The 9548-nt window shown below is 37.8% G+C and overlaps 1 protein-coding gene across 2 annotated transcripts; it reads left to right on the forward strand.

The window, feature by feature from the left end:
- The first annotated feature begins 2104 nt into the window (after positions 1 to 2104).
- Positions 2105 to 8000, forward strand: psmd14 (proteasome 26S subunit, non-ATPase 14). Of its 2 annotated transcripts, none has more exons than XM_063882528.1 (11): positions 2105 to 2237; positions 3295 to 3350; positions 4288 to 4359; positions 4476 to 4595; positions 4784 to 4854; positions 5721 to 5871; positions 5968 to 6075; positions 6451 to 6525; positions 6609 to 6734; positions 7462 to 7524; positions 7826 to 8000. In XM_063882528.1, exons 2-11 carry the CDS (start codon positions 3303 to 3305, stop codon positions 7922 to 7924), a joined length of 933 nt encoding a protein of 310 aa, XP_063738598.1. In that variant the 5' UTR covers positions 2105 to 2237; positions 3295 to 3302; the 3' UTR covers positions 7925 to 8000. The 2 variants fall into 2 exon arrangements, with proteins under 2 accessions (XP_063738598.1, XP_063738599.1); XM_063882529.1 differs by having other exon boundaries at positions 2126 to 2285.
- Positions 8001 to 9548: the final 1548 nt, after the last annotated feature.

Genomic DNA, 9548 nt, shown 5'->3' on the forward strand with positions numbered 1-9548 from the left:
ATCAACCAACCAATTGAATTCCGAATACTAGCTTATTAACTGATTATCGATTCATATATTGATAGGTTAACTCTGTCTGGATCTCAAAGGCCATACAAACTTTGCAAGCCTACGTCAAGGAAGCGCATCCTGGTTACAACTGCTGAGTTGTGTTGAGGTGGGGAAAGGTCCTGTGGGTGTGGAGAGGGAGGGGCAGTGGAATGTGGATGATTATCTACCCCTTTCTCCTCAACTGAAGAATTAGGGAATTTGAAATGTTTGTAGGTGAACTGTCTGTAACCAGTCACTACTGGTTGAGATTGTCCCAGCTTCTCCGCTGGATTGGCAGCTGTCTGGATGTTACACTTGAAGACAAACAGAGTTGTTTTTTTCAGTTCTGTGATGGTGTGGTTTCGCTCATACTTTGTGGCTCCTCTGGGAATAATGAAATGCTTGCATGTTGAAATATGAGAAACTACACAAACATCACAGCCAGTTTCATTCATTTTAGTATTGAAAGAGAGATGCTGTATTTTATATCAGTTTTTTTTACAGAAATGACACCAATATAGGAAGTGCCAAAAGGCAAGGTCAGGGGGCATCTTTACATTTGTTTAAAAATGTATTTCTAATAGCTAATTCAAATAGATGGAAAAATCCCAAATGTAATGTTAGTACCTCCAGACTTCTAAGCAATCCATTGACGCACTTAAACGATTAAAAAATAAAGCACATTATGCTAGCTATAAAGATATCTCCCTTTATACATAGTCTTAATAACAGGTTTAATGGTTAAACCAAGCTTGACCAAATTAAATTAATAATGGGCCATAAACCCAACAATAAGAAAACAAACAAGGTAAACTGCAGAATTTTGTCTTCTTTTCCGGAAACAATATTACAAATATCAAGCGAAACTGTATTTTACATTTAATTGTTTATTGAGTTTTACTTACAATGTGCAAGCGTTTAAACTTCTTTTGATGTTCCTAATTTCGAAGCTGCTGATGTTTCACAGCTATATAAAATCTAACTGTACTTTAAAAACATCATTTTAGAGCCTATAGAGAACTGCAGAAACCAGAACAAGTGATTTAAGACAAACTAAGAAGGGATTACTTAATATATAACTTACTACTTCTCCTGTAGTTTATTGTTGTGCAGCAGAGACAGCATAAAGTTGGAATAATAACAAATATATAAAGTGACTAAAACAAAACATGTATTAACTGATATTATTAAAGAAGTTCAACACAAGGTCAAAAAACAGGTTATATAGTGTATTATACTTGAGAAATGAAGTTTTGCTTTTGAAAAAATAATAATTTAAAATAACATGGAAACGGAAATTGTGAAAGAATGTGTTGTTACTTCACTTAATGTATTATTTATTTAGTTTATATTCATGTTATGTATTAATATTTCTCAGCAATTACAGAAAAGCAGGCATTGGCAATATAAATCGCAGTGTTGGAAGAAGAACTAAGAGCCTTTACTTAAGTAAAAGTACAAATACTATGGTCTTAAGATATTCCACTGCAAGTAAAAGCACAAAAGTATTGGCATTAAAATTAACTTAAAGAACAAAAAGTAAAAACACTCATTGTACACCATGGCTCATTTCAGAATAATATGTACAATAATAGGTAGAGAAAAATTATAATCCAAATGTACATTAAGTGTCAAAGTAACGTATTCGTTATGCAGAATGGTTCTTTTCGCAGTATTATATTATTATTTTAATTCTTCTATCCAGTTTTTCTCACACATAAGAGCATTTTAGTGTTATGTTGGTCAATGACAAAATGTAGATACTGTGTAATTTGTAGTGCATTACTGCATTATACCATAGCATATCATGTTACATACATATCAGTAGAAATATAAAGTAGCACCAAATGGAACTACTCATGTAAAGTACTCGTACCTCAAAAGTACAAACAAGTACTGTACTTAAGTTAATGTACTCTACTTCATTACATCACTGGTAAATCGTGTATCTCAGGCTACAACAATCCAGCAAATAAATGCAAATTTAGACTTTATGAAATAAAATACTGCAAGTTAATAATTTAATGACAATAGCGCCCCCTTGTGTTTGGTGCTGCAATTAGCAGTCAGGCGACAGCAAAGCACATCATCAGTGCGCCGGAAGTAGTTTGTGTAGAAGACAGGAATCTGGCTGATTCATTGTTGGTTTGACTTGGCTGAAGAAAGAAACAGAGACTTTTCTAAAAACCCGAAATATCTGACAACAGGCAAGTACTCTTACATCTTAAAAACCGTCAGTACCTTCATAAAACAAGGTGAGATGGAGTCACTGTTGATAGTTGTTGCTGTGTTTCTTGTGCGTGATTACAGAGGCATAGCATGAGTAAGCTAACTTCAAGCTAACTGCTAACTGCAAGTTAAAGTACCGAGCGATCAAAGACACTGGTTTGCTAAATGTATTTGTTGTTTTTTAAGTTAAACAAAAGGAATGATACTTTAAATGTAAGATTAATGTGTCGCTGTCCGACACTTTATACCGTATTTGCGTGACTACGGGTAAATTAGCCAACTGAAGCTAACTAGCGGCTAACATACATTTTATTTAACATTTCTTTGGATCCTAAAATACTACCATTAATGTCTCTAAATTCAATTAAACTGCACCAGGGCTTATATTTAGATCCAATATAATATCCAGGCTACTAGGCTTGAATTTAAACAAATATTAAGGAGACTCGTCTTATTTTTTGATAAACCGATGAAAGTCGTTAAGCAATAACTAGTCCTGTTCTCGGACAACACACCTGTCAAATCTACATTCAAAGAGAAATCCGAGGAAATCCCAGAACATACCCATAACATTACAAGTATCAACTATTTTATTTCTATTGTTTATTTTTGCACTATTTGTATTGTATATATTTATGTTGCATTGTTGAAGGAGAATGGGCCTTAAAGTTTCACTGCCATAACTGCACTGTAGCCACTAGGCATATGACAATAACACCTTTGAATCTTTGAAGTCATAGCTACTTATTTAGTTAATTGTTTATTATTCTTTAGTAAAGTGATTGAAGTATTTGACATGTATCAAGCTACATGTTCTGATACTATGTTACAATTCAAAAGAAACAAGCTATTTCTGGCTTGTGCCATGACATCTTTGTACTCATTTATTTTTTATTTTTAGATGCTGTTGGTTATATTTATTATCCTCTAAAGTCTTGTGAAAATTAAACGTTTCTTTCTAATAATCTCAGATTGGCGGTCAGCTGTATAGTTTCAAGGAAAGCTAATGATTTTTTTGTATGTTTTTTTCATCAGATTTTGATATGGACCGGCTGTTGAGGCTCGGAGGTGGAATGCCAGGGCTCGGCCAGGTAACACAGTTTGAACTCTCCATTCACAAAATAAATAACAGCTTTCTAATGGTTTCGAGCATAAATTAGTTCTGTGGCCCCCTGCTTGTTTACCTGGTATATCGGGTGACCCAGGTACAAAGAAGTCCTCGCTGCAGCCTGGTTTTAGATCTAGTCTTCCTTTGTTGCATGTCAACTTTTATTACAAGGGATGCACCGGTGAGACATTGGCATCGGCCGATGTTAGTCCTATTTACCACCATCTGCACATCGCAAAATAAGGTGACATCACCGATGGCAGTCGCCGATGTTTATGTTTTGCTACGTGACCGGGAGAAGTCGCATTAGCGTCGTTGTTTTTAAATCTGACGGACCAAATCTGAAGTCAGGGCATCATTTTAAAGGATTAGAACAGTGACTGTAGGTCTCCCGTAACTTTAAAGTCATTCGGGGGGGGGGCGTCTCCCCTCCTCTGTGAGGAGCTGCTGCAGGACTTCTGCCCCGTGTACCAGGTGTCTGGAGGATCGGTAAATTAAATCCATTCTTCAGTGTTCATTTGAGACTTTGTTATACTTGCTGCTAATCCCGTTAACTTCCAGAAACTTACTATGGCTCGCTCAACCTCTCTCTCGCGCTTACACATGCACACACGTATCCCCCACTCTCTCTCTTAAAGGTATCAAAGTTCAAAGAATATTTGTTGGCAAAACTGGTACTTTCAACTATATTAATAGTAAGATCAATGTATATCTGCTTCAATCCCAAGTCAGTCTCACATCTTGACATTTTGTGTCCAGCCCAGGGTTTTTATGTAGTGAATCAAACCATATAAATGTAAACCCATTATACATGACATGAATAACAATTCTAAACAATAATACGGTTGTAGTGAATATCTTAGCAAGTGCTGTATTTGAAAGGCCTCCACTGACGAATAAACTGTGCTTTGCCTCCTCAGGGCCCCCCAACAGATGCACCTGCTGTGGACACGGCAGAGCAGGTTTACATCTCCTCTCTGGCACTCCTCAAGGTAATCACACATCATCTGGAACGATCATTGACTTTTTTTTAGGTGGTTATACATTGAATTGTTTGTATTTAAAATAACAACCCCCAATTTTCTGATGTGTATTTTCTCTTTATTAGATGTTGAAGCATGGACGTGCTGGTGTACCAATGGAGGTCATGGGATTGATGCTGGGAGAATTTGTTGATGACTACACAGTGCGAGTGATCGATGTGTTTGCCATGCCCCAATCAGGAACAGTACGTATTTCATTTCATATTGTGATTATTCCCCCTATAATTTCATTTAAAAGCATTTATTCTTGTTTGATGTAGTTGTGCATTAAATGCGTTTTCTGTATGCTCATTTTGACAATTGTACAGGAAGATGTGTGAAGCTAATATCTGCCTTGTCTTTTCATTACTAATTTAATATTTTAACCCCACAGGGGGTGAGTGTTGAAGCAGTGGACCCGGTGTTCCAAGCCAAGATGTTGGACATGCTGAAGCAGACTGGAAGGTAAACCTTCAACACAAACCTACAGTTGCAATCATTAGAAAAATACTAAATGTTGTGTATACATAAATTATTTAACAACTTGAGTGTAAATTCTTGGCCGTTTTGTAAAACAACAAAAAATGTTGAAACAACGCATGTCCACATAAACCTTTTTTAACCCGTTTAGGCCTAAAACGCCTGGAAAACCTATGGCCGATTTTAGAAGAACCCCCTAAAACCTGAAGTGTTTCAGGAAATTCAGCAATTGTGTCAGCGCCTACTAAATAATTGATTTCTCAGACTCTGTAGCAGATGGAAACAAAATTCAAAAAGCATTTGAGAGCTTACAGCTGTGGCTTTCATGCAGGTAAATCGACTTTCACTCCTGGGGTGCGGTTGAAAAAACTGTGGATTAGAGTGGTAATTCTCCGTCCTCCACTCGGTTTCAAAACCTTCAAACTCATGGTCATCATCGTAGCTGTCTTCAAACATATGTCTTAACCATAAATCCCGGTCGAGTGGTTCGACGGGTTCAAAGTTGTCAGCAATAATGTCATCAGCGCTGTGCAGATCGTCACTACCTTCACTAACTTCAGAATTCCCTCCGCAGTAGTCCAAGTCTGCCATGATTGTTAATAAAAAAGCCAAACAATGCCACGTGTATATTCTGATGCATTTCATTGGCTAAGAGGCCGATAATTAATGCAAAAAAATACCAGAGCTCTTGTACCAGAAAATGAGGTATCCGCTTTCCCGGCTTCAATGGTAGAATGATGCAACAGCGCCCCCAGTTTTAATGGTAGAAATGCAGCAACGCTTTCCCGGCTTAAATGGGTTAAGGATTCCTTTGAATATATTAACTGGCTTCCACTCTTGTTGCTCATCAGACCAGAGATGGTGGTGGGATGGTACCACAGTCACCCTGGTTTCGGCTGCTGGTTGTCTGGCGTGGACATCAACACACAGCAGAGCTTCGAGGCCCTGTCAGAGCGAGCTGTCGCTGTGGTGGTTGATCCCATTCAGAGCGTCAAAGGAAAGGTAAAGATGGAAACGAAGTAAAGTGCATTAAGAAAGATTTTGAAACAACCTAATATTCAGTAAACTGGTTTCATATGCCGCCCCTGTCGTCTTCAGGTTGTTATTGATGCCTTCAGATTGATCAACGCCAACATGATGGTGTTGGGTCATGAACCAAGACAAACAACCTCCAACCTGGGTCATCTGAACAAACCCTCAATCCAGGTAACCCATTGAAAATGGCATCATCACCTCCGTTCAAGGTGGATTGAACTCTAAAATATCTGGATAGGTTTTATCCCCCTCTTATTTCAATCTCATTAATTGACTGTGGCAGATAACCTAATTTGACTTAAGTTGTTGGATTAACAGCATTGCCATTCCGAATCACCAATCGGTATGAGAGTACACCTAACTTGATTTTAAACCAAAAAAAAATATCTTGAATATGTCTTTTGAGAATGCTAAAGATACAAACTGCATTGCATCCAAACAAAGTAGTGGAATATTAATTGTCATGTTTGAGATTTTGGTCTCAGACCCCAGTGGTTGTTCATGTTATTACTTAATGTATTTACCTTAAGGTTCCTTATGTTTCAGGCTCTGATTCATGGACTGAACAGACACTACTACTCCATCACCATCAATTACAGGAAAAATGAGCTGGAGCAGAAGGTTTGAGAAAACACTAATCAAAGAATGATGTATGATCATTAAATGTATTAATAGAACATAACCTCAGCTCTTATTGTTTTCAGATGCTTCTGAACCTGCATAAGAAGAGCTGGATGGAGGGCCTGACCCTGCAGGACTACAGTGAGCACTGCAAGCTCAACGAGACCATCGTCAAGGAAATGCTGGAGCTGGCTAAGAACTACAATAAGGTACACCTTTTTACACCAACCAAAACAAGATATGGACACTACAGTATATTCAAGTATTCAGAGGATTTTACTGGCCTTTATTAACGTTTTTAAGTATTTATTTAAAAGCTCACTGAGCTTCACTTAGGGCCAACTAGAAGTATGTGGATGTTTCTCTTACCTTTTTGCTATTTTGGTTTGGGACCCTCTTGTACAAATGTAGTGAGCTTAAACCAGATCGCAAGCGTACAAAAAGAAACTGCAAAAGAAGATGGACACGGCACTCAAAAACACAAATAGTGAGGGGAAAATGCCAATAAGGCAATGCCAATGTTGTGTTTACAAACCACACTTGATCAATCCTACTCATTGTGCCTTTTTAAGAATGGTTAGTATTCAGTGGTTAAATGGTAATTCTGTTGCCAAAATCACTGATCTTTAATTCCACCCTGGACTCCGGTGCATTGGTCATAGGATCAATGAATGACCTTCTGTTGGTTGGCTGTACCGCTTTTAAAACTTAATACAGTTAGAATCCTGTCTTACTAATGCTGACACACACACACACACACACACACACACACACACACACACACACACACACACACACACACAGGGTACAGGGTTCCTTGTAAGACCTAAAAAACATATTCTGTATTCCTGCAATACCCTATCTGCTAAAGAGTTACAAATATGAACGCATGGGATGCCCTCAAAATACTAAGACACTGTCGCGTTTCCGTCTCAGGCCGTTGAAGAGGAGGACAAAATGACCCCAGAGCAGTTGGCCATCAAGAATGTTGGAAAACAGGTAAGGATGAAATGTTCACGAGAGAGATGAAGCTTCAGATGACAACAATCATGCATATGTTCCTTTGTGTCAGTATGTGTCAAACTGCTTCAATGCCAGTCTAAAGCTCAATGAAAGAGATCATAGGTTAGAGTCAGAAAGTGCAGAGACTTTTGAGAAGCAGAGATGGAGTTATTCATTCAAGTCTCCTGAAGTTTGTTTAAACCACGAAGTTGTCTAAACAATTTTTATTTTTTAAATAGCACTTCATTACAAATCACATCCCATTGTTGATGTTTGTCCTAATGTTCTGTTCCTGCAGGATCCCAAGAGGCACTTGGAGGAGCACGTAGACGTTTTAATGACTTCCAACATTGTTCAGTGCCTAGCTGCCATGTTGGATACCGTAGTTTTCCAGTGATGGGCCTGTGTGTATAACTGTTAATATTGCAACCCTTGTTTTCTTTTATATAAAATAAATGTATGATTGAAATGAATACTTTGGCACAGGTGATACTTTTTGTTAAACTTAACAAGCAATACAATTTCTGCTTAAACCAAAACATCGTTTTTCTACAGTTGTTTCATCCTTTGTCAATATTTTAGACAAATGCACAATTGACAGAATTATTAGTTTTTCCAGTGCTTTTGTGTTTATCTGAATCCTATCAAAATATCCTAGAAAGCAGAGGACTACTTCTGTTTTTGGTTTTATTTTCAATTTCCTATAGAATAAAAATATCATATAGGGCAATTTATGTAAATGTGGAACAGAAAGTTGCATCTATCGAGCGTCGTCTTGTTTTACTACCCGTCCTAACCACTAGAGGGAGCAATCGTTTCTAGTTAAACAACGAGAAGTTGTGATCATGGGTACGGTCGAATAGTCAGTTTAGTTTAGGAGGGTTCCTAACGGAGCGAAATGACCCGGAAGTACCCAAGTGGCCGCCATGATAAGAGCTGGTCGAGTTCTGTAAATGATAGGAAAGGAGCGATGAAACTTCCTTTATAACCTCCTTTAGCTTAGGAAACACTGGACCCTCCTGGACGTATTGGGATTCATGTGGGTTAATACGTGTGGACTGGAGGGTGAGGGTGACAAGAATAAATTTCACTTAACTTTTTTATTTCAATTCCAACCTTGGTAATTAAGAATATATGTCTCACTGTTGTCCACGTTCATAAAGCATAAAACAGCACCATCAGAGAGCACAGTGCAAAGCAGATGTGCTTTCAGTAGTCCGCTTTATAGAAAACTGTAGTTTCCCTACAGCAGACGCACATTAATAACATCCGCTGGCGCATCATCAATACGTGGGATAGTGTAAATGCGGTTGGATTGTCAAAGCACCGCAGTCTCTTCTCTTAAGTCCTTTTGTATTCTCCAATCCACTATTCCTTAACCCCGTGACGTTTTACGCAAAGGTCAAGGGAATAGTAGATAGGAATAGACGATAGGGGCCGATTTTTGGACAATTCAGCCGTAGGCTACCCCATGTTTTTATGCAACACAGGGCTGCTAAACCAAATGCTGTTGTAGCTTAGTCTATTGTGCTACACTAAAAACTTGACCGAACAGAAAAACTGTTGTAAGCTCTCAAGATGGATAACATCCAAAAACAACCGTTGTTCATTTAATATAAATGTGATATTGAAATATAAATATATATATATATATATATATATATATATATATATACAGTGTTTCCTACCTGATCTTATATACCTCAAACAGACCTTTGTGGATTATTTCAATGGTTGTGGTGTAACCAGGCAAACTTTAGGGGCAAACAGTTGCGATTTGTTGACAAAATACAAAACTGCCAACCCAAAATCCTTTCCTGTTTCCACTGTAGATGTTTATGTTCCACTTAAAACCCCATTGTTCATTGACGCGCTGTTTGCTTTGTTCGTCTACTGGTCATGTCTAGTCAAGTCTAGTATGAAACCAAGGTTTTTCTTCCACTTTATTTGACCCTGAAGTATGCACAAATTTGTGATGATACCAATGGAAAGTTTAAGAAAAAAGCTTATCAGCAAAGTCT

The sequence above is a fragment of the Eleginops maclovinus genome, chromosome 4 (assembly GCF_036324505.1).
Source record: "Eleginops maclovinus isolate JMC-PN-2008 ecotype Puerto Natales chromosome 4, JC_Emac_rtc_rv5, whole genome shotgun sequence".
Classification (NCBI taxonomy): domain Eukaryota; kingdom Metazoa; phylum Chordata; class Actinopteri; order Perciformes; family Eleginopidae; genus Eleginops; species Eleginops maclovinus.

Bases quoted from the DNA above. Each gene is read 5' to 3' on its own strand.
- psmd14 (XM_063882528.1), top strand. From the start codon at position 3,303: ATGGACCGGCTGTTGAGGCTCGGAGGTGGAATGCCAGGGCTCGGCCAG. The intron at 3,351-4,287 runs GTAACACAGTTT...TTGCCTCCTCAG, and splicing joins GAATGCCAGGGCTCGGCCAG to GGCCCCCCAACAGATGCACC. The intron at 5,872-5,967 runs GTAAAGATGGAA...TGTCGTCTTCAG, and splicing joins TTCAGAGCGTCAAAGGAAAG to GTTGTTATTGATGCCTTCAG.